The sequence below is a fragment of the Taurulus bubalis genome (genome assembly GCF_910589615.1).
Source record: "Taurulus bubalis genome assembly, chromosome: 1".
Classification (NCBI taxonomy): domain Eukaryota; kingdom Metazoa; phylum Chordata; class Actinopteri; order Perciformes; family Cottidae; genus Taurulus; species Taurulus bubalis.
The window spans coordinates 20,807,584-20,833,156 of NC_136589.1; the positions used below are offsets into that span (position 1 = coordinate 20,807,584).

General features: G+C 39.4%; 2 protein-coding genes across 3 annotated transcripts in view; one reads left to right on the plus strand and one right to left on the minus strand.

Moving 5' to 3' along the window:
* Positions 1-5,543: 5,543 nt before the first annotated feature.
* Positions 5,544-17,179, minus strand: frrs1a (ferric-chelate reductase 1a; the record flags this gene model as incomplete). Its single annotated transcript, XM_079227313.1, has 17 exons — positions 5,544-5,645; positions 6,043-6,101; positions 6,238-6,381; positions 6,480-6,538; positions 7,555-7,652; positions 7,868-7,954; positions 8,306-8,421; positions 8,738-8,851; positions 9,307-9,457; positions 9,636-9,734; positions 11,283-11,354; positions 12,382-12,501; positions 12,575-12,725; positions 14,565-14,659; positions 14,785-14,924; positions 15,262-15,500; positions 17,073-17,179. 17 exons carry the CDS (start codon positions 17,177-17,179, stop codon positions 5,544-5,546), a joined length of 1,953 nt encoding a protein of 650 aa, XP_079083439.1.
* Positions 17,180-21,927: 4,748 nt separating this feature from the next.
* The window catches only part of LOC306744140 (glycogen debranching enzyme-like), a 31,536-nt gene continuing 27,890 nt past the window's right edge, over positions 21,928-25,573 (plus strand). For both annotated transcript variants that reach the window (XM_079226723.1, XM_079226724.1), the window contains exons 1-2: positions 21,928-22,025; positions 23,712-23,922. In XM_079226723.1, the coding sequence (XP_079082849.1) occupies positions 21,938-22,025; positions 23,712-23,922 (299 nt within the window). In that variant the 5' untranslated portion in view covers positions 21,928-21,937. The remainder of the gene's footprint in view (positions 22,026-23,711; positions 23,923-25,573) is intronic.

Sequence of the window (25,573 nt, forward strand, 5' to 3'; positions counted from 1 at the left end):
TAGGAAATCATCATTGAGCTGCCACCAAACTAGACTGTCGATGTAATGACTTGGGTTTTAATCTGGTGGCAATCTGCTCTTAACCCTTTGAAATAAATAATAAATGTGTCATGTGTTGGGCAGCTATTGATTACAAATGATTAGATATGAGTTTTTCATATGACAGTAGTGCAGCAGATTATAGTGCATGGTGTCATCATGTTGGCGAGTACTTACTGATGAAGTATGTTGTAAAAACAAGTATGCAAGAGAAAGCAGTGCCGGGATCACGACTAGTATGTCCTTCAGTCCGGCTCAGTGTTTCACTGAATTCTTTTGATTTGTTCACTGAGACGATGCATATAGAAACACTTTGTATTATGTCTATTATATCTTGATTTGTTTATTTAGACGATGCATATAGAAACACTTTTATTATGTCTATTATGTATTGATGTGTTCACTCAGACGATGCATATAGAAACAGGTCACACAAGACATAATAAAAAGTGTTTAAAATATATATATATATTCAACTGTAGGAAAATAGTTCAAGCAAGAATAGATTGAGCAGTGTTTTTTTTTTAAAAAAAGGAGGAAGAAAAATAAATAGATACATGAAGATTTAACAAAATAAATAGAACAAAATAACTTTTGCTATCACCATCATTGCCAACAACCACAAAACAAGAATTACAAAAAAATGTATAAACAAAACAAAAGGTTCAATAAAAGAATACTGTTTGGTGAATTTGTGTTGGTGCATTTGTTTGAGTAGTGTGTGTTACGTGAGTTTATTTGTCATGAGATTCTACAGATTTGGGTTCAAGAGTTCTTATCTGATATGGATGAATATTTCTATCATTAGGTGATAGTAATAAATATTGTCAGATGAATGTTGACAATCTTGTACAGTTTTGGCAGGGTTTCAATTGGTGTTGTGAGTTTAACTATATCGTCTTGTTGTCTTTTATTAATCTCCCAAGACCTCAATGGAAAATGACATGAGGTCAAGGAAAGACCTGAATAAAAAAGTGGAGAAACATAATTATGTAATATGAACGATATCCTATAGGAATCCTATCCTATGACCCAACCAAACACAAATGAGCAGAATATCGCTCATTTCTCCCATAGAATTAAAAACTCTATGGTTTTTACTGTCATTTGTCACACATCATATCATGTCAGAGGTCACTGACTGGATGGGATTCCCTTTTTAATCAAACATATGTGGTTGTAATCCTACTTCTATGTGATGTATCACAATGACTATTGGATTCCCCCTACAGTGTAAATCATTATATGCTTTTCTCTTGACTAGTAGATGAAATACAAGGTCACAGCTAGATGACACTGTGCTGCCAGCTATATCCCAACACACACACACACGCACACGCACATGCACATACACACACACACACACACAAACGCTCTTTAACTCTGCAGGAACATGAACAGTGTTTCCTGTATTCTACACTCACAGAACATCCACGAGGGCAACGTAACACATGCATGTACCCCTTGTTAAGAGATGGGCATCACATGTTTCACATGTTGTCATGTTATCATAATGACACATTGTTTCTCCAAGGCTTATGGAAATTTCCTTGAGGAAATTGTAGTTGTAAATACTATTAGGATGTCACGCATTATTAGAGTAATCAACTTGACAAATATTACTAAACATTTTGTAGGCTTTGGTTATCCTATCAACATAATGTGTTCTCAAAGATATGTCATGATTAATAGCACATTTCAGCACACATTATTCTCCATGCCTACATTTCACAGAATGCCTTTTGGCAACCACGAAAGACACGAAAAATTTTGGGCTACAATGGCGAACTCTCCCATCTAATATATATATTGATATATAGTTATATTTATATATATAGAGAGAGATATCGATATATTGATATATATATATATATATATTGATATATATATCTATATTGATGTATATTCATATTATATATTATATTATATGATGATATAATGATATAATATATATAATATAACTAATATACAGTATATATATATATATATCAATATATATATATGAGGATGCAGTTAAGTTACATGGGAACATAATTTTGTACATCTTTTACAAGTGCAACTTTTACAATTGATGTTAAATACGGTCATTTCATAAGTTGGGTCAAACGTTTGAGAAAGGGATGTGGTTGATTTGTTAGATTCAAAATCAATTTGTTTGATGTAAGATGTAAAGACAAAACAGTGCCATGTGTTATGTTGACGATGAGTCAAAGACAAACCTGAGCTGTATATCAGTAGTTGTGTCCTTGGTTTAGCTTGTGCCTATAGGAAATTATTCGTACAAAATAAAATAAAAATACAGACTTCTCCATAGTGAATAGATAACACTCCTTGACGAGAATATCATCATCATCATCATCAAATACACACCAGGTTGTGTTCTTGTTTACCCTACAGGTTGCAACCATCCAGATGTCATAACTCTAACACTGAGCTTTACAACACCTATTCTCAAATGTATAAAGCACACAGAAGACAATTAACAATCATCTGGATCCGTTATTCACTCCTATTCTTGTCAATGTGTTTCAGAGGCCTTGGAAAAACTTTCAAGTCAGGCGAAAGCACAGAACCATAAGGAGAGTTGTTGTGTCTTACCTGCTGTTCCAGCAGCTGAAGTGATGCAATGTCAGCAGGTAACCCGGGGCTCTGTATATATTCCTACTGTTGTTCTCTTCTCTCTTTTATTATTCCTGTCTTTCCCCTTTATATCACCCTCTCTCTCTCTCGCTCTCACAGATCTCAGTGCCAGCGGGGTGCATATTGAGTTTGTGTGGGCAGCAGCCAATCAGGAAACAGCAGCTTTAGCGACATTTGCGACACGCAAACGTTCAGCCTTACACTGACACACTTATTATAGGACGAATGCACGCATACACAGTATTCTCTCTCTCTCTCTCTCTCTCTCTCTCTCTCTCTCTCTCTCACTCACACACACACGCACACAAGGGAAGCACATCTGTCATCTGTGACCGTCTTATCCAACCTTTTAGGATTAGTGTGCTGCTGTTGTTGTTTTTACTTAGAAACTCGACTTCATAACCTCCTACAATCGCGATCGTTACTGCATCATTCAGATATGTGTGTGACGCCAGTGCAGCGTAACGGTCCTTGTGTTCCATTGAAGGCGTGTGATATCACATTGAATTACATGTTATTTTGGGTTAATATTGTTATGTAACACACTACTGTAAAGTATAATGTGATGTCACGCCTGTGTAGCATATTTGTTCAGAACAGTTGCAGATAACAACACTGGACAACACAAACAATAAATACAATCATTTATTGTTTGTTCTGTTTGTCTTATTGAAGAATAAGAACTACGTCCTTCTATGTGACATTTGCATTTGCTGGACAATACGTGTGTTCATGTTTGTAAATGGAGAAGGAGACTGTCTGGCTCCGTGTGACCGCCTGCTACACTGACGTTACTGCATTATGATTGTATTCTCTGTATCCAAATACGGTCTCCATTTATGTAGACATATACCGGAACTGTATTCCGCTGAATTAATTTGAATCTAGGGGATTCTATCATAAAACCAAGATTTAAAATTTAAAAATTTAAGCTTCTCAAAGGAGAACACTGTCCTGTGTCCATCAGTGAGCTGATATGTTGCCGAAGCATACAAAAAAATGCTTTTCATTTTAGTTGTACTTAAATGTGTTTGTCAATTTGCAAAAAAATACATATTATAACATTACTGTTATAATATTATAACATTACTGCTATAATATGTATTTTTCAGTGACAACTTTTTCATCCGTTTACAATATTGTATACAATATCAACCAGTAGAACCAAGACAGATGAAAAAAAGTGCGTAACGGCAGCATGAACATACTGAAGGGAGAGACAGTCATATTTAAAAGAGACAGCAGCAAGATGGCATTGTTTCAATGTGATATTGGATAGAAGAGACCAGCTGATCTAAACAGCTGAGATAATGAATGACAGCCCTGAACAATGACTGCAAGGAAATCATGAGTGAGTATGGGTGATGAGTGAATGACAGCTGTATAGTCTTCCTGACTTTAACCAAGGTGTTGCCCAAGCTGAAGCGAAGCCAGAACACAGGATGTGAACCATGGTCTCTGTATGGCCACCACCCACCCCGACCGCCTCCCTGGGACTCTGGTGTGGTGCATAAATAAAACATCCAGCGATTTAATTTGTTACCACAACATAACTGAGAAACCAATTAAGTAAAATTATTTGTAGAAGACCTTGATTGGTAATCCAGCCTTTTGCTCGTTTTGCCATTCTGAGACTAATCCAAGGACTACAAGTGGAGAACTTGCCCTGAGGGTGGTGCTGAGAGGCCAATGGAAAAATAAATAGGGTCTGTGCACTGTGGAGCTTAGAGAGCTTCCTTTTAATTGTAATCTGAATTTGGATAAAACACAGCTTGTATATGACAAACTCCACATCTGAATGTTCTGATACTGTCTGAGTGACATGCTGAGGTGGTCTATCATCGGTTTAATATTAACATTGAGGTCAGGCTTCACTGAACATAGAATTACAGTCATTCCATGTTTGCATAACCTTGCATAAAAAGTCACTTTTTAAAAACGATCATAGTCTTCAAATTTTCTTTATTTGCCATTTAATGTCAAATTGAATCAATAGAAGACAGCAGGGCAATTAGGAGACCAGAGTTTCCTAGAGCCAAGGCAGCCAAGATGAGATACTTTATGAGGAACCCCTGAAACAGAAAGTAAGGTACCAGTTAAAAAATTTGACTCAAAGCCTTCCTCGATGTCTCTCACTGCAGCCAAAAACATTTATTTAACCAGGATAAGACCCATTAAGATCAAAAGGTCACACAGGTCTTTCAAACATGGAGTTTTAAAACCTTCTGCATTTTAGAAAAGTCCTGTGATCCCCAAGAACATATCTTTGAAAAACAAAAACATAGATAGCATGGGATCAGCTCAAGAACTTCCTTGTATATAAAAGTATACCAGAGTGTATGCCTGCGGGTTGCCAGAGCACGCCATCCTACCCAACAGTAGGGATAACAGGGAGGAGTAAGGCTTTGCAGTTTGTGATGAACCCAAGGGAAGTGATGTGAGTTGTATCAATTATATGCAATGCCTGAGCAGAGGCCCTATTCTCAGGCCCTTTGATAATGTACCGGTAGTCTTTGTAGCATTTTAAAATCAGTATAATTTCAGCTCTGTTTTGGTCTCGAAACAGTGCTCCACAATGTTGACTAGCTAGTCTCTAACTGTGTCTGTCTGGTGCTGGGCAGGTTGTGTCTGCAGCACATACAAGTCATGTGATCCATTGTTAATAGAACTAATTGATTATAGCCACCACCAATCTAATACAAATAACTTGTACTTGTTGATTTAGGCAGTCCCTGTGGAGAAAAGCAGAAGTGTTTCTTAGCACAAGACTCTGTTAAGAGAATCTTTCATTTGATTGGTTTTCCCGTGCCTTCCTTCTCTCTAATGGGTCCAGTAATACGGTCTGGGTTTCCAGCAGCGTGGTGTCAGTTTTGGCTCCCAGCAGGGGACAGGCGGAGCAGCGAGGCAAAGCTCTGCTCCTGGCCAGAGGAGGAGCCTCTGCTGCTGGTTGCATAGCGAGGCTGTATCTAGATCTGTTCACGGTGGGCTGGTCACTTGCAAGGAGTTTTTGGTGAACTTGTGTGCTGGAAATAATTTTGTGTGATTTCACGAGGAATCCGATCCGATGGCCGGCATTAAGAATAGCCAATGTTCTTGCTGATAATCTCATTTGCTTATGTAGGTCATTTGGATACGACGGTTATTAATTAACTGATTGTTTCATAAAAAACGGGGAAACAGCTAGCCTGGAATAAAGTAAACAAATTCTGACGACCAGCATCGTACCAGAAGAATAGGCTAAAGTCTAATCAGACCCATAACAGGAAAGGTAAACCAAAAATCATGAAACATGAGATCATAGATCATGATGACTATGTAAGCAATGACAGTGATTTAGACACACAAATGGAGGCTCATACCTACCCAGCAACTATGCTCTGATTGGTCAGAGAGCATGGCTTGTTGGTCAACTGACCCTGTTGCTGTTGGTCAAACAAACAACAGTTAGAGTAACATGCAAGTATATCAGTAATCACTCAGCAGCGCCATGAAGAAGCATCATAATTCATCAGGGTAAAAGTCTAGCAATAAAAGTCTTGTATAATCCAGTTTTCATACATGTTTTGGTGTAAAGGTGCTTGTGTATCAGGAGGAGGATCCTAAATGAGGCCAGCCATGTCACGTAGCCAATAAGAACGTGTGTTGTCCATGGCTGGGGGAGGGGCAGCGAGGATTGACGCATCCCCAGGAACATGGCTGCCACTGCAGTCAAATAGGGGACATGATGTTACTTTGATCAACAAGGTAGCAAACTGTAAGTAAAAAGAAATGTTCAGAAATGTATTTGAATGCACACCAACCTGCCATGATCTCAGTCACAGACCCAACTCCCCAGTGGCCCCAGTTAAAGATGTATCTCCTGGACAGAGATAGAAATATGCTTGATTTATTGATATACTGTAATAACAACATAATTAAAGGGCTAGTCCATTATTTATTTATTTGTTGAGGTTTGTACATGAATGTTTCAACATGTGTCAACAACAAAACTATGTGTTTGACTGCACACTAATCACAGAGCAGATGTTCAACCAGCTGTTTTCTTTGATGCACAGTTGTGTTGTTTGCTGAAACCCTCATGATTCTAACATAAGACATAAGAGAACCTTTGAAATCCAATTGTATTGATTCTTTTCACCTTGTTCAGCTGTCTTTAGAAAGCCTCAGAACATGAAAATAAAATATAATTCTTTAGTTTTTTTGAGAATTTTGTAAAATTGTGATAGTGGGTCTTAGAGTTTACAAATATCCCCATCTTCCTTTTAACAAAGTCCACAGATTATTAGGCCTTTGTGATTCATTTATATCAAAATATGTATCTGTTAACTGTTATCTGTAACTGTTTGTCACATCACAATACAAAGAAAAAGCAATTCTTAAACCATTTCTGGCACCAACAACCAAGTTATTTTCAAGGGTCACTTCAATCACCTTTCTTCTCCATTCTGATGCTTGGATTGAACTACAGTAGATTGGCACTAGATTGACACACACACACACACACACACACACACACACACACATGCACACACACACACACAATATAGACTGCACATTTGGTGAATTTGTTTGAACTACTGTGAACTACTGTGTTTGAACTTGGAAAGTGGTTAGTCAATATGGTAGTTGTATTCTCAATCAAAACATTGCTATGATACGGTTTAGAGTTTGGGATGTAGGGATATATATATTGTTTTTCTAAATTGAGTCATGGATAGGTACTACAAGAAAGTATAAATCAGTCAAATAAATGTTGAAATCCTGTGGGCTTCAGAGGGGTGTGGCCTTGTGAGGCAGACAGGCCTCAGATCACCTCGGACACTAAGGGAACATCGCACCCTCTTCTGAACGTAAACGTAGGAGGTATTTCATTACCTGGGTGAGTCAGGTGATGGTCTGATTGCAGCCATTGCTGGTTGAGTCAAAGATAATATTAGAACACAGCAGCCCAGGTATGGATGGACACCTGCATGCTGCGCACACACACATGCACACACACACACACACACACACACACACACACACACACACACACACACACACACACACACACACACACACACACACCAGAGTTGTGCATTCATTGATAACTGATGCAACACCCCTCTCTGCTGGTGGTGTATAAATATAACAGCAGTACAGTAACAATGTAAAGCAATATATTTGTTGCAGTGTGTTTGTACTGTACCTTGCTCCAACCTTTCCTATAAATAAATGGGAGGCAAAAGGCTACAATGGTCAGAGTCACAGTTAGCACCATCAGGCCTCGATGTACCTACACACACACACACACACACACACACACACACACACACACACACACACACACACACACACACACACACACACACACACACACACACACATACCCGCTTAGCAAAAAAATAAGTGAAAGAAATGACAATACCATGATGTTGAATATGTTATGCTGTGTGTGTGTGTGCGTGGTGTGCATGTGTGTGTGTGTGTGTGCGCGTTTGTGGACGTGTGTGTGTGCGTGTGTGTGCGAGTGTGTGTGCGTGTGTTTATGTGTGCATGCATGCGTGAGTGCGTGCGTGTGCATGTGTGTGTGCGTGTGTACGTGTGTGTATGTGTGTGTACGCATGTATGTGTGCATCATATCTACCTGGAACCAGACCTTCTGGCCGAGCAGAGTTTGATTTGGCCAATCAGGTTTGTAGAAGCTGGCGATGAAGGTTCCAACACTTCCTGTTAGCATCCAGGCTAACAGCATTAGTGCACCTAGAGGAGTGGAGCCAATTAACTAAAGTTCTTCCCAAACGTAACACTAAATGTTACACTGAAAATAGTTTAATACTAACCTGCAACATCATCATCATAACTATTACATCTACGCCCTCTTACCAGAATCAGCTGGTAGAGTGATATCCTTATTTAATCATCTTGTGTTTTCATCATTGTTTGATTTTACATATTCTACATATGTCGTAGTCGTAACTCATAAAGCTTAGATAACACATCCTTGGGCTAATTGGACTCCACAAAATGAATGTAACTAATTAAATAAATAAATGTAAAAATGAAGATCTGAACAAACCATGCATTTTCAAAATGATGGGTCCCCGTGAGCCTCGTAGGACCTCAGGGGGTCCAGTTATGTGTTTCCTGTAGGTTGAGATTAATGGCTGGTGACTATGTTTCCATATTTTACCTAGAGGAGAGATACAAGGAATGGTGCTTGTTTAAAAAAAATGGTATTACTGTATATATCGGCACAAAATCTGCACTATGGTGGGACATAAAAGTTGTTAGTGTAACAGTGTAATGGTCATTCTAGGAATCTTAAACTCTGACTGCAGCAACTGCTAAAAAATGCACGTTAGTAAAAAGTGAGAATGTATTTGTGTCATGCATTTATAAATCACTTCATTCTTGAAAGGCCAATTAACCATTAACCAGAGTGTAAGAAAAAGCCAACGGTGAATAAGCCTGTACTTTATGCGTTCATCATTCTCTGGTAATTACATCCTGTTGATGTAGATCAAACTACCATCCGTGTGACGCTACAAAACTTGATAAGAACTTTGACTGGCCTCCAAGACAGAGGATGACAAGTCAGGGTCAATGAGTTCTGTTTCCTGCATGGGTGTGTGCAGACTCCTTTACCATCCTGAGCATGTCCGTTGGTGAGAAACAGGAAGTAATCATGGTCCAGATCATAGCGAGCTGGTTCCTGATTGACCAGTTTGACTGGTCTGCTCAACCTGCACTGAATCGCTCCATCTGCCAGCCGCCACGACACCGAGGAGAGACCAAACTGCAAACACACCAGAAAGAAGGACAACAATCATTTTGGCTTCAGATCCAATACAATTTAAGGGAGGAAGATTTGGTGAAATGTATTTGCTTTCTTTGTGAGAAGATGGATTTCAATCTCCTGTCTGTGCCTTTAGTACGGGCGATGTGGTTATTCGCCTTGCAGAATCATGTGTCACCTGTGACTGGTCCTCAGGGTGGGTTCTTCCACTGACGAAGGCAGCACTCACTGATACTCTATCCCCATCTTTTACACACATATACACGTCGTCGTTGCCCTACACGCGCGCACACACACACACACACACACACACGCACACACACGCAAACAAACACAAAATACATATGGTAAGCACTTACGTATCCAGGTTTATCTAGAACATTTTGGTACATGTGTGATAACAGAAAGTTGTTCTTCTCAGAAATCCTGCTGCACACTATTGAGTGATTTTTGAGCTTCAGTCTTCTGATTATACTGAAGATCAACCAGGGGGGTATTCTTCGTACGTGGTTCAACAAAGTCGAGCAAATGTCCTATAATCCATCTTAAATTAGCGAGATGATTGACATCAGGCTAACTCAGTTTCTCCACGGAAGATCCGTGCTGAAACGGTCTTATTAATTCTAACCAGACGTCAGTCATCTGGATAAATGCGCATGCATGTTCCTCTTCAGATGGGATAATAATCGAGCACTGACACCACAATGTTCTAACAGTACAATGGGAAATAAACTCAGAGGAACCTCTTTTTATTTCTGGCTGAGAAGCAGGAGATGATCATGAACGCATATTAATCATGGCAAAATCTAATGCTGCATTCACAGCAAACAATTCTCAACATTTTTGCAACGTTTTTGGTGTGAACGCAGCTTAACACCGCCCCCGCTGCGAGACATAAGCGCCGCAAATATATCAGACAAGTTAAATGCGTCAGTGTTGGGAAAATGTATCAACTCATTTTAAGTGCTTCATCACCCAAATCAATCAGATTATATTGATTGAAATGTGCCTGCTGGCAGTAGTATATGAATAGACATATACTTATGAGGATATATGTACTGTATGTGTGTATATATCATGTACTATATATGTGTATATACATGTATGTGTAGATTACCATATAACTAGGAGTTTAAATATGTGTATGGGCGGATCAGTATGTATGTATTATTCATAATCAAAAATTCAATCCATTGAAGCAGTGAAAAGAAATTGTGTATGATTCTCTGTATTCTTCTTATCACGATCACCTTAATCATTTTCTACAATAATGATATGTATGGTGTACTAATAACACTGTCATATAATTATGCTTTCAACAAATCCATAAGTTTCTTAAGCGCTAAATAAACTTAAGAACAGCACGGCATGCAGCGGGTCATAGTCTATGCAGTCTGTGAGACGGGGAATGGGCGTGGGGTGTTCAATGTACACGGCTCGAGATGGTCTCGTAAATAAATGATTCCTTGTCGGCAGGATCGATAGCACCTCGTACAGGAAGTCATGATGATGTGAGAACGGATCTTGGCGATCTCGAAGAACTCTCTCTCTATAAAACTAATATGACTAATATCACTCCTTCATCAATGAGTAAGCTGACGTTTTTGTCCGGTGGGAGTGCCCAACTTATCCAATGAATTTCAGTTAGCCTGCGCGGGAGCAGGTTTACATTTTTGGCTGTGTTGCTCTGGTGCTTTTTCTAAACCTGACCTACGTCATCTTATCCTGAAAATTAGCTGGCTAATTCAGTATGCCAGGTACGAGAAATAGGGCCCTGGTCTGTATTTGATGCAGAATGTTGTGTTACACTGAGGGACTAGTTTACCATCCATGTGTCCCAGGACAGTGCAAAGGCAATGTATCCCTCCGCCGGGCCACTCAGCTCAAAAATCACAGACTGCAGAGAAAAGAGACAAAGATGCAGTGAGTAATATTCATTTTACTTTATTTTAATGTCATTTCAGGTAGCCCAGTCCAGTTTTTAACAATATCAGGCAGTAAACATGAGTTTATCACTAGTTTCAAGTCTTCTTTTACACAGCATGATGTTAATTTCCAGGAAAAGAGATTAGAATAGACAATAAAGTAGGGCACTGAATGGTGGGGCTGTCTTATGACTGATTGGTCACTGGAGCATTGTCCTGTCTGGGAGCTGTCAGGGTTTTCATCTTACAACTTTAACCCTTTCACAGTGTATCTTCACTCCATTAAAGTTAATTGCAACATTTTGGTCGCCTTAAAGATCATATCAGCGTTTAAGTGTTGTTAATGTGCTAAATACAGAGTGGCAAAAGGGCAGGGTTTTTTTTCCCTTCCTTGAAGCCTTTTGATGGTAAATAGTAGCCTTAGAGTCCATAGTCTGGTCCATTAAGTTGCTTTACCTGGAGCTGAACAAGTTCTTTCTGTCTGAAGTGTTCACATTTGGCAATGGTGGACGTTTGTGTTTTCCTCTCAGGTGATGTGTTGAAAGGTGATGTTCTTGATGGTGTCATGTGGTATTTTGAGCTGGGTAACAATGAAGTCCTATATTTTCTTTGCGTTGTCGGGCTTGTTTTTAGAAAGGCTAGAGAAGATTAGCTTTTCTCTCTTGCTGCCTGCTTGAAGGTCAAGAATAGCAGCTTTCCTTGATTTATTTTTGGTCGTGATGGGTTATAGGGTTATTAAAACAGAGCATTACAATGTTGTATTGTCCTGGTGAGTGACTCTATTTGTTGTTGGCAGGCAACAGACATGTCCAAAACTGAGGCTAGAGAGGAAGGTGAAGCCTCTTAGTTCGTGGTGTGGGCCACTGACCGAGTGTCTGTATTTGACAAGTTGGGATTGAGAATGTGTTGCTCAGTTTGAATGTGCTGAGAATCCATTGATGTTCAAATGCTTCATTTAGCACCCAAATTCATTTTAAATGAAACAGTTAAAAGTCAGACCGTTTTGTCTGGTCCCTCGGTAGTCATGGACAGGAAGAAGCAGTGAGGATCTTCTTTTGGATCACAGCCTGGAGGATCCAGCAGGCAGGATTTTGATTGGCCACATCCGTCAGAAGTAAACTATGATAGAGAGATGGAGTTATTAGTCTTAATTTGTTTCACTTGTTTCACGTTTCAAGTTTATAACACTCACAGGCCCAGGCAGGATGGTGGGTGTGGTAGTAGGTTGTACTGGACGAGGTGTAGTGTCTGACTGAGGCGGGTAGGGAGTAACACCAGGCTGATAGATGACTGGTCCAGGCAGCTTCACCCAAAGTGTATTGTAGTTGGCAACTACACTCACACTGGAAAATATGCATACACAGGTATTTTGACATATTCTGTCATAGAGTAAATACAGACCTTTAAAATAAAGTCACACAGTCATAACACAAAATTATTTAAATTAGCATATATGAACACATTCTCAGTCCTAATCAGTCAAATACTGATGCTTGGCCGTAAACTCCAAATTATGATGCTCTAGAACACATATGTCAAACTCGCGCCCGCGCCCGCGACGGCTTCACGGACCCGTTTTCAGTGAATCGCGGACCTTTGCATGGGCTTTTATTTTGAAGGGGATTTTTAATGTGCTTTTATTTTGAAGGAGATTTTTTATGCAGCGGAGTGCCATCTATTCACACTCTTCAATGCTGCGTTCACAACACGCTTTACTTGCGTGAGTTTACACGTTGGACTATTTGTGATAGTTAAGCTTCATTACCGATTTTATTCCATGTTTGTGCATGAAAACACTGAGTCTGTTAAAAAAGCCTGAAGTTATAAAAAGAGTATGTGTGTTGTATTACCTCATGTCCTTAAGATGCACTTTTTGTTTTTTAATTGAGTGTAAAAGGGAATATTTCAACAAAAAAAAATTGTGTTGGCATACTGTGATATTGTGTACTTTCTCAGGTTTAAACTGCACCATATCATTAAATCAATTTGAGAAGTTGAAAATGTTCCTTGCATTGGATCTCAGCTTGTCATTAAGGGGTCAAGGTGGGTCCTGCAGCCAGACCAGTTCAGAATCACTGCCCCAGACCAGTTGAACCTCTGCCCCAGACCAGTTGAACCACTGCCCAAGACCACATGCATGTCTTTATTTGCTCACAATTATTTGTTGGACCAGTTATGTCCTTCTCAACTGTGACAAAAAAAAGCTTTGAAGAAAGTTAATATAATAACGTGCGTTTGATCTTTGTTATTTTCTTCTGTTTTTGTTTGATCTTTACTAATGTGGGTTTCTTAACCCTAAATTAAATGGACTTCTGTCATAGTAACAGAGAAATTTGCTTCCATATATTTTTACATTTATATAAATGCATGTACAATATTTTTACACTTGAATAAACAATAATCTAATACAAAGACAGTTAACATTATGTTCGGGAGGAGTTAAATGTATTCAGTGTTACAGTTACAACCGGCCCTTTGAGGACGACCATGATGCTGATGTGGCCCGGGGTGAAAATGAGTTTGACACTCCTGCTCTAGAAGTTACGTTTAGGCAAACAAATCATGTGCCTCTGTGCCTCTGTATCAGAGTACGAGGGGGTACTGCCCAGTATTTGACAAGTTCAGAGTGAGACCAGGTTGCTGATGGTGCTTTAAAAAAAATAATCAGGCAATTCAAATAACATGCAACAGCTACATTAATAGCAATACTATTATTTGTTGAGCTAAAACGTCAACAGTTACGCTTGTATATCGTTTGCATGGTTAGACCGGCGACGGGATGAGGAGACTTGTGAAGACAGCGCAGATAACAGGAAGGATCAAAGCAAGCGTCACTGAAGCACATGCGCACTTACTATCTCATAATTATGACTTTTTATTTCATAATTTCGACTTTATTATCTCATAATTATGACTTTTTTGGTTTTGGTTTTGTTTCGGAAACGGGCTTCCATAGTTCAGTTTCTATTCAGACAGAAAATGTAAGCACAGAAATGAGTTGCAAAAAGTTGCATTAGCTAATGTTGCTAATAACACATTATGCCTTTATGACTCTACTTGAGCTACTGGAACACTATTTTTTTCTGTATCAAATTATGCTGTAATTATAATGTGTGAACACAGTGGCCATAGTTCAGAAAAGGGTACACTTTTAATGAGAATTGAGAAATAAATAAACTCACAAAAACTGAACCTGTTTGGGAGCATCTGCAGGAGCGTTCCAGATGACACGCACCTCTGTCTGTCTGGCCTTACTCGTATGGCTGACTGCTGAACCCTGTACACACAAACAACGTTTTTTTTATTGAATTTGTATATTGTATGTAATAATCTTATTTGAGTGTTATCTTTATGGGTTTTGTGATAATACAAAATGTGTCTTTATGTGTTTTGTGTACACACCTGGTGCTTATCACAGGTGAGCAGCTGTGTGCTCCGATTGGTCAGGGTGAAGGTGCCAACTGTGGTTCCTGAGCCCTGATTGGCTGCATCCCTGGCTTGAAGCAGAAATCCCTCAAAATACGATGTTCCGGTGAGGATGACTGGAAAAGAGTGATTAAGAAATGTAAGAATTAAAAGAAAATGATATCAACATTATCAATGATTTTTATTAATTTGGTTCGAGACTAATAAGTTACTAAGCTATTACTAAGATCTGTATTTTGCCCTGGTAAAAGACAGTCTTGTGTCTAATTTGTTAAAATTGCAAATGACTGCTCACTGGCTTCTTCATTTTGGAGTACTGCATATTAAAAGTAAACAGTTTTGCTATAATGGTAGTGACTTCATGGATTAAGCTTTATCACAGCTATGGGTTTCATTGATATGCCTGAACTGGGAGTGTGACTTTAACTATGACTTGTCACAGTCCTTGGTTACCTTTGACCTGTTCTCCAGGGCTGAATGTGGTGGTGTTGGTTTCTAGGTGGTAGGGGCTTTGAGTGGTTTGACCAGGGACACCATGGCGGGGTTCCATGTTGCCACAGGCTTTAGTGACCTTGCCGTTGGCATAGCAGCCTGCTGGTACCCAGTAACACACCGAGACAGAGATGAAGAGAAGGACACACAAGCCGGAGACAGGAGACATAGTATCAGCTGCTACACAGTGTCCACAATTTCTGAAATGAAAAAGAAATCACACAATCCAGTAAAGAATTAATTCAGTATGACCACAAACAATGTTTCTGGAATACACTTTCTAACAAATCAACCGTAAGATAAAGACCTGCTCTCTGCTTCTTGCTAAGGCTCTCCAACATTTTGTATTGCACTTTTATCTTCTATTGCTGCTGAGTCTCTTTGTAGCTGATTTGCTTCTCTTTGTAGTCATTTTGAGTCTCTATAGCTGTTTTGTTTCTCTTTGCAGTCATTTTGACATTCAGACATAAAGAAATGGTCTACTTCTAAGGAAGACTGTTGAACCAAAGTTGGTAATAGGGTTGGTGTACTCACCATTCGTCCTGCTGCAGCAGAAGGAAAATATTCCAACCGTGGCTATATATATATATATATATATATATATATATATATATATATATGTGTGTGAGTACATATCATTTCCTCTGTTCCAGTGGTGTGTGTGTGTGTGTGTGTGTGTGTGTGTGTGTGTACCTATTTTGTAGCAGTTTTACAACATGGTGGATGAACTATTGGAACCTCCTGATATGACTTTTTACTGCGTGCAGGTTTCATTGTCACGTGTACATTCTATTTACAGCTAATGCTGTTCATCTATAAGAAAATAATTGATGAGTCCTTTTCTAGCCGAGCCAGCTATTTTTTCCTAAACTAATGTTGGGTTCCTTTGGTCCCCAATGGTCACCGCTTAAAAATCTTATAGATGGTCATGTGACCATCAAAGAAAACATAGACTTTTTCACAGCAGAGAAATTGTCTTGTAATAGCAGCAAAATCATGTGTAAATGATTACATCAAGTATGGCTCCACTTCTGCTATTACATCTGTGTTTCACAAGTCAAATTGTCCGTGGATTGTGTTGACTGAGCAAGCCGCCGCCTATCTGGTCTGCGACAGGCAGCAACCTCCGGTGCTAAATTATAGTCCATTTAGAGTCAAACAGACCATAAAACAGGTATGATTTACGGCAGGGCTACCTTATCTTTCACTGGTTGCAAAAAAAACAAGACGGAGGCAGCCATCAAAACAGCAGTCCACAAACTAATGGGTGCTGTCATGACAACTATGTCCACTTCTTATATATTATATATATATATATATATATATATATATATATATATATATATATATATATATATATATATCATCCATTAGTTTGTGGACTGCTGTTTTGATGGTGTGTGATGAAAGCAAAAGAAACACACTCAGCAATCAGTATTGTCAATACAAGTATTTTGATCTGTTCATGTGCTCATAGATACTTACACAAGGGTTCAGGACACTGCAGAATGATGCCTTTCAAAAACGTTTTTTCTTTCTTGTTTCTTTTCTCTCTTTCCAACTTCATTTAAAGAAACAACTGTTTTTGAAAGAGAACAGTGCTCAGTCAGAAGACAGACACGTCAACAGTCCTTGTATGAGCCACGCTGACTCCATATGAATCACCATGGCTCCAGTGTGTTTTTCCCTCTAATGCACCAAATGGTAAACACACATTTTAAATGTTCCTGGAAAATAGTATGCATCACAGTTTGGTGGAGGAGACCGTCCACCTCAAGCGCTGCCTGCGGAGGGCGCACAGCATCGTCAGGGACACCACACACCCCGCCACAGGCTGTTTGCCCTCCTCCCCTCTGGGAGGCGCTATAGGAATCTCCATTCCAGGACCAGCAGGCTCAGGAACAGCTTCTTCCACTCAGCTGTCAACTTACTGAACGCTGCACCACAGTGATAGCCCCAACACACACACACACACACACACACACACACACACACACACACACACACACACACACACACTTATGGTCACTACATTGCATAGTACTTGTACCTCTGTGCAATGACAATAAAGTTGAATCTGAATCTGATTTGAGTCTATAATGTAAATTTAAAGTAGCAAGCAATTAACAATTTTTTTCAAGGATTTCAATATCTTATCCTTTTGTTTTGTTCAATGTCCCTGGAGCATCTCTACAATGTGTTATGGGTTTTAACAGTTTTAAGTAGCTTAATTTTCACTGTGCTTCCATTGTGGGACACTTCATTCTGCAATAGTGTTTTTAGTTTCCTTCATGTAAATTATTTTCCCAGTGAGACAACTCTACGCGACACACTGAAGAAATATAATTAGTGTGCACATATGAGAGGCTATAGATAGATTGTTCAACCAGAAAAAAATGTGCCTTAACTTCTCAAAGTTTGGGATTTGGATTTGTCCATTGTTGATGTGTATGAACAAGATTTCCCTCGGGTGGTATGAAAGGGACACTCATTTCATGATGTACGTTGAGGAGTCTGCACAAGAGATTTGTTCAAATTACATTCACAGTGACTAAGTCAAACAAATGTTTTTGATGATCAGCCTTTCCATCTTATATGATGTTCTCCCCTGAAAACAGAACATACAGTCAAACGTAATATGTGTGCAGATTTTAGCATTCTTATGCTTTGTAAATGAACTGTGTCCCTGTATTTCAAATGACCAGGCCTAATGACACTTTGATTAAAAAAATATATTCTCGTGAAAGTGGCAATTTTCCCGTGATTTAAGATTACATTGAGCTGATATATGTCAATGTATGACCTCATCTTGATATTATGTTACTAGCCAGTGCTCTTTTTGTACAGACCTGGTGTGCTGCTCTTGTCTGCCCAACAGCTGCACTGCAGTGCCATCTTATGTAACTCCCTTGTCTGTTTGTGTGCCTACGTGCAGTGTATGTGTCTGGCAAAGCTTAGAAATTGCGCAACAAAAATTGTGCAAGAGCATGAGCATTTTGGCAGCAATATCCTATTTCAATCAATTAGTTATTGCTGTAAACAAACAACATTGCATAGATTTGTCCGACATTACACACATACTGTTGCAATACAGCAGAGTAGGCTATAATGTCTAAGTAAGCGCTTGACATTTTTCTTCAGTCAATACAGAAGCTAAGTGACTGGGGTTTAGGGTACGCATACAAATGCAAGTTGTTGTGCTTCAGCAACCACCTCTGAAGTTCCCATGAGCAAGGCACTACATTCCCAAATAGGCTACAAGACTGACTGAAGCTACAGGGCAGCTTCCTGCAATCATGCATGCAATCCATATTTACACAAAATGATCAGTGCACAAATGTCCATTGTTAAATAAATACAGGTTTGAAAGTGTCTTAAAATTATAAACACATAATAATTCCGTTTTGCTTGGGTTATTACGGTAAAGCCTCCGGGCTGCAGACCACGCCCCCTGCCTCTCTGTCCAGACAAGAAAAACAGAGCCGTCACCCCGGAGCGTCCTGTTGCTGTGACCTACAGACACCCAACTGGCAGGTGAGCGGGGATGATAAGTAGACAGTGGATTGGATTGTCGTGTAATAGTGTCATATTATTATGCGTATACGAGTTGTATCCCCAGCTATATGCGAGCAGGTCGAAAGATGCATCACTAACTTAGCTAACAGACGTCAGCTAACGTTTGCTGATATAAGTTTAGCTTACTGTTATAACTTTAATTATAATACTAACCTAGCTTTAACGCTTTGCACGTTGCGCTTCGTAATTCAACATTACACCCCAATATGGGAAAACACATCCTTAGTTGTTTATAGACGACGAATGCTCATAACTATTTAGCATGTTGTCCATTAATCAACATTTTTAACGTTTCCTTGCGACGAAGGAACCCTAATTTTACCTTATGAAACATTAAATAAGTCTCGAGTTTGCGTTACTTTCCACAATCAAATGTCAACTTAACGGCACCGCCCACTACAGCACATTATGCTGGAGCCGAAGACATGGAGAACCACAAGTTAATCGTGTGGCGTTATTAAAATAAGGTGTCTTTGCTAACGTGTACGTATGCCGAATTGTCAACTGTCTACTAATAATCACATTTGGGGTTTGCATTATAATGTACGGTGAATGACGGTGTGCTAGTAAGCGAGTCAACATCAAATGTCCACTCTTTTGAATGGAATTTGGAGTCCAACCACAAACGGGATATTAGCTTTGCAGGTTCTTGTATCGTCGTGGCGAATATTCATCTGCCGTCCTCTTGATATTGTACGTCTATATCTGTTTGTCACGCTGTCTTTGTACGGACAGTACAAGCTAACAGTCGTCGGAAGAGATGTATAAATAGGTAGTGTGACATTAACGCTTGGATTCCTGACCTTGTTCTTATCGGACGCACTGCGCAGACTCAAAGGGAGCTAGGTTCAGTGACTCTGGAGGCATCAACCTGCTCCACTGACAGCATGCTCTGTTGCTGCAGTCTTGTTCAAGTACCATCATTGGCCTCTGCGTTTCGACGAGGAAGTTCTGCGAAGTCGGCGCACATATTAAAAAAGTGTCTTTGCCATGTGATTTTCCTTGAATAAAATCATCCAAAACAGCAGCATATGTCTGTGGTGTCTGCTTTTAGTCATTTTAGGGCTTGCGGTATGGAGACATACCAGTTTAATTGAGTAGTTTCTAGTACTGTAACGTTTATCCTTGAAAATCAGATTGCACACTCAAGGAAACCGTACAAATTGTAATATGTGGATATAATCCCGGAGTCCAAGAAGCTAAAATAGTCAGGGATGTAGATCCTTTTTTTTTCAATATAAATAGTAATTGCACACAGTAGAAAGAATTCACAACAAGTATTTATCAATAGTATCAACAGTAAATGCTCATTCTGCATAGTGGCCCTCGTCATGTTATATTGTCATTTATGATATATCATTTATTATCACGAATGCATTCATGTGTATGTGTGGCCAAGCAAAATTAGAATTGTGTAGTTGGTTTTAACCCCTTCATATGTCCTACTGGATAGTCTACAGTAGAGGTCGACCGGCCCATCAATCACTTTGGCCCAGATGAGACGTTTAATAAAGTATCTTTATTGGTGCAATTGGGCTGTGAATGTGATAGTGGCCAATGGGTGCACAGCTGTTACCAGCAATTTAAATACTTTATTATAATATGAGACCCTTTCACAAGTACCTCAAAATTGTACTTAATAAATGCAGTGCTTGAGTGATTATATGTAATTACTTCCCATCATTGAAAATGGTTGTTGGTTCTTTTTTCTTTTTTGACTTGTCATTATCGCACATTGATTTCAGTTGTTAAGGGTTAGTCATATTGTCATTTAGAAAAAACAATTCTGGATCTTCTAGGACTTACTGCTGTTATTCCAGATGTTTAACAGACCATCAGTTGCAAGTTTGATCATTCAGTTGATCTTTACTGTTTAATTGTGTCCAGTAAAATGGACATTTAAAGGCAAAAATGCTCCAGCCAATGAGGCTTGATCACCAACTCAGTTTTTAGCAGCAGTTATTGTCTCAGCTCATGTACATACTCATGGTATGTAAAGTGGACTGCCTTGTGTTGTGTTACAACAGTTTGCACAACGCATGTCTCAATCAACTCAGTGTCTGAACATCCTCTTTTAACATGTAATCTCTCTTGTCTTCATGCCCGTTAGCAATGTTTGGCAAACTTCTATGTGGTATTCATGTCAGTCATGTACTTGTATATTAGTTTCACATTGTAAATGCTGATCAATGTGGGCAGACCTTTTTGTGTTTGAGATCGCCTATGTTGACATGATTTCACAAACGTCCCCCCTTGACTGTTAAATCAGTAGTTCTTTTTTTACTGCTGCATTCGTAGTTTGGTCACACATGAATTCGCTCGGAGCTCAAGTGTTTTTTTAGAACTTGCATAATGATCACATTTCGAATTGCCATACCTCTGAAAGCTGAAAACAGTAGATAGTTGGCCTTCAAGCTGCTGAAGTATGACACACTTCTGTTGCTGGTTTGTAACTCTACTTGTTACTTCAGAGTTGCTTTCCTTTGAGGTGTTCTCAGTTATTGTGTGGTCTACCCCATTTGTCTCTTGAAAGTTTGTGGGTCTCTTGCCGATTGGTTCAACTCAATGAGCTTTGCTCCACATAAATTATATTATATAAAAAAGATATAAGCTCCTCTTCTGTATTCCTCCAGCTACAATCTGGCTGTAAACTGAATTGCAGCAGGTCTTTAAGTATTGAAATGGACTCTAAATTGAATGGGAAATATACCCAAAAAAAAAGGGGATCAAATTACAAAAATCGACTAGTCGGAGGTCTACTGTATGTACCGCAAATGTAATGTTATTGAATGCTATCTCTTTTCAGTCTACAGGGTTTTAGTGCTTAACTTTAGCTGAGACGTTGTAGTGTACAACAAGATGTTGGAACTTTTTCTTCCCATTGGAATGGGGATGTGGTCCAGTTTGGGGACTATTTCATACAGTTCAGACACCAAAAAACTTTTTTTAATAAATTGTAAAAGTGTTTTGTGTTAAGCAAATGATTCTAACTATTTAGTAAGCTTTATTTTTCCTCTTTTCAGGAGGCCAAGGATCAGTTCACGTTGAAGATCGTCCCATTATGTTACCTCAACACCTGAAGCAGATCCGAGTCCTGATGATCAACGCCACAGAGAATTTAGAGAGGACCCTGTTCAGACTTGAACAAGGTAACGCTTCATTTAAACACTGCCCTTTCGCTGTCCACTTTACTTAATGCCTGGATGTATTAGGGAGGCTGCTCAGACCATGCCAATTCTGAACTACACTACACATTTTGGGCGGTGACAGAACCCAACCAACTTATTTTAAGGTGAATTTAGGGTATGCAATGTAGGTGTCTTGAAGTCCTTCTGCCCTCAACTAGTCCGCTGGGAATCAGGGATGGATTGTGTTCAGAAAGTCTTTTTTTTTTTTTTTTTGCGGTTTGAAAATAAATTTGTATTGTGGATTTAAATGAATGCTTCCTTACGTATTTAAGGGTCAAGCATACATCTTAATCCCATTTAACTTCTTTGATGTAACATGTTTCCAAGTGATGCAATGGGTGGGATTTAATTATGAGAAGGACTGATAAAATTGAGATCTCGCTCTTTAGGAAATGTAAACACAGTTTTTGCCAATTCATATCTAAACACGTGTGCCATATCTCTTTTGATGGGAAAACATTTATATATCTGACCGATACCAGGCTACCCCTGTCCGTGGGGTGACGTGCCCTTGAGCAAGACACTAAATGCCAAGTTGCTCCCGATTGGCAGGCAAGGGGAAAAAAAAGGTGTCATGACATAAAAGTTATTAAGAAGTGCTGCGTTAAGTCAAATTACTGTGTGTGTGTGTGTGTGTGTGTGTGTGTGTGTGTGTGTGTGTGTGTGTGTGTGTGTGTGTGTAAGGAGTTAGTTTGGAGGTAGAAATTTGACATTTGCAGCACTCTGAACCTGATCGGGAGTTTGTGGGCCGGCTGTTAAACTGGACTATATATAGACATCCTTTTATGGTCCACTGTGAAGGACCAGGAAGTCTATTATTCGTTTGGCTAATATCACTATGAGTGACATATTTGTGTAGTATTCCTTTTGTTTATTTGAGAGTTGTCTTATGGGACATAATATGATTTGGGGGTTGGGGTTATTGTGCTTACTATTTTGGCAATAATCTTGCAGCCCGACAAGGTTTTTTTTCATTGAAATTGATAATTACATTCACAAAAATCAAGTCATTATTAGTAGCCGGTATACCATTTCCATTGCCAACATGGATTTTGCACACACATTTTGGTTTCGCATACACACCAGGACGAGTGAGATACAACCGCCGCGGAACCATTTCTTTCCTGCGCCTATGATAACAGTTTGAGCAGAACACAGCATGTTCGCATGTAGTCTCCACACAGACAACATTGCTGCTGCTACTGACAGGCTGCAACACATCATTTCTATGTCTATTTTTGCTTATGTATATATAAAAAAAAATATATAAAAAAAAAATAAAATATATATATATATATTTTTTTATATATTTTTTTAATTATATCACGGCTTTAAGTCAGGCATAATTGAAGTTGTGGCTGCTTTGAGTGACAGGTCGGTGCGTACCAGTGCGCTCGCCGCTAGCTGCTCTGCTGCGTTACCCGGGCTGGCCTCAGCTCCACCTAGAATCACTTTCAGTGGAGTTTAATTTTGTAATACGTCACCACAAAACCCCCCAGAAATACTGTCATATAAATGTTGGGTCATTTTGCACACCCCTAAGACCATTTAGTGGCATGGCTGTAAGCATTTAAACATACCATTTATCTTCCGTGATTGCCATGTGTTGAAATAAAGCAATTAATGAAAACATTTCTGCCTCCACAGGTTTTGAGCTCCAGTTTCGCCTGGGTCCAAATCTTCAGGGGAGGAGGGTTGTGGTTCACACCAACTATCCGCTTGAAGGACAGCATTTTAAACAAAACAACTTCCGTGTTTTGGCATGGAGCTACCCAACAGGAAGGGAGGATGACTCTGATAAGTTCTGCTCTCTGGACCTCAAGATTGCCGGGTCCTACCAGTACTACTTTGGATATGGGTGAGACCCTCCTGATAATGGACCCTGGCTAATAGTATTGTAGAGCTCATGAGAGCTGAGGATGCAGAGGCTGGCTGGAGTTAGTTGTCATCAGAAGGCAAATTACCACCGATGCACAAATCTGCTCTATGTTTAGAACAGCATTAAATGATGTAATATTTTCTTAAATGTTTCTGGATAGTCTTTACAGAAAGTAGGACTGTTGGCAGTGAATTTGTCATGGTGTACACGTATGTGACACTGGTGTCAATGTGCATACCATCCCATGATACTAGCTAAACATGAATGGTCATTCTTGACCTTCAAAATAGTAGTTCAACATGCAGTTACTAGATTTTTCCAGAGCTTTCAACCGTATCAGCTAACTAAAATTAAGACCACATGATATGGTTCAAAGTCCCTGAAAAACGGTCTGGGTATTGAACCACAATTCAACTGAGCACGCATCTCATCAAATGAGAGGTAGAATTCATCCTTCTGGAGATCTCCCCCATTTTCCCCAATCAATACACTTCTTTCCCCCACAAATCTCAGTGTTAGCTAATATTAGCTAATGTAAGCATAGCTGTATGCTTGTTTACCAGCTGCATAGCTTGTATGTAAGAAGTGGAAGTAGTCGTTGTGATGCTACCCATTTTTTTTGTGGATTGCATTTTTGAAGCCTTAAGTTTGGCATATTGCCCATCGCCATCTTGGATGTTGGCCTCTGCCATCTTAGTTTTTTGCAACCAGTGAACGGAAGTGACCATACCAAAATTGGCCATACTAAAATTTTGAATGCTTGAATTTTCAAAATGTGAAGTTGAGGCCTGGCCAGATGTTGGTCTGTCAGTCAACATCTGGATGTAATCCAGTTGCCGTATCGCTCTGTTTGTTTTACAGTCTTATCTGTCATACGTTTGGTTGTTTCAATACTTGTCGGCGGTGCACAAGTCCAAAGTTTTGACCATGCTGAAGCAAGCTGTTGTTTCCAGGAGGTTCCTATTCACCACATTCCCTGGTCTCCACTCTGATGATGCCATGATGCCATGATACCATGATGGTATACACTCGTGGGGGCGAATGAGACATCTGATTGTGATTGAGATGTTTTTGATGAAAATGTAAAATCCTTATGAATACATATATTTGTGAATTTCCATTCCATTTGTGTGTACATCAGAAATATATTTGAATCCTATTTTCATATAAAGTTTTACATTTATATATAATGCTACTTATTTTTGTGTGCATTGAAAAGAGGGAGATAGTCATTTATATATAAATTACAAATACCTTTGTGAATCCTTCTGTGTGCATTATTGGGATATCGGTGAGATGAGGTGCCTATCCAAAGGACACAAAAAACCATACCCACCCCCGCAGCGGCTTGTTTGCCTTCTGGCAAGAGATACAGAAGTATCTGCTGTTGTACCACTAGACTTCAGAGCAGCTTCTTCTCTCAGGCTGAGACTCCACAACTCAAACTCCATACTCCATCATAAAATATTGTTTAGTTTAGTTTTTCGTGTGTCGCACAAAGGGACTACAATTACATTCTGTTGAACATTCTGATGCTGTAGAATGACAATACATAAACAGTGAACCTCTTGAGTGTGGCGGCGGAGGCGCGGCCGGGATTACATTTCACCCAGATACAACAGATACGTTT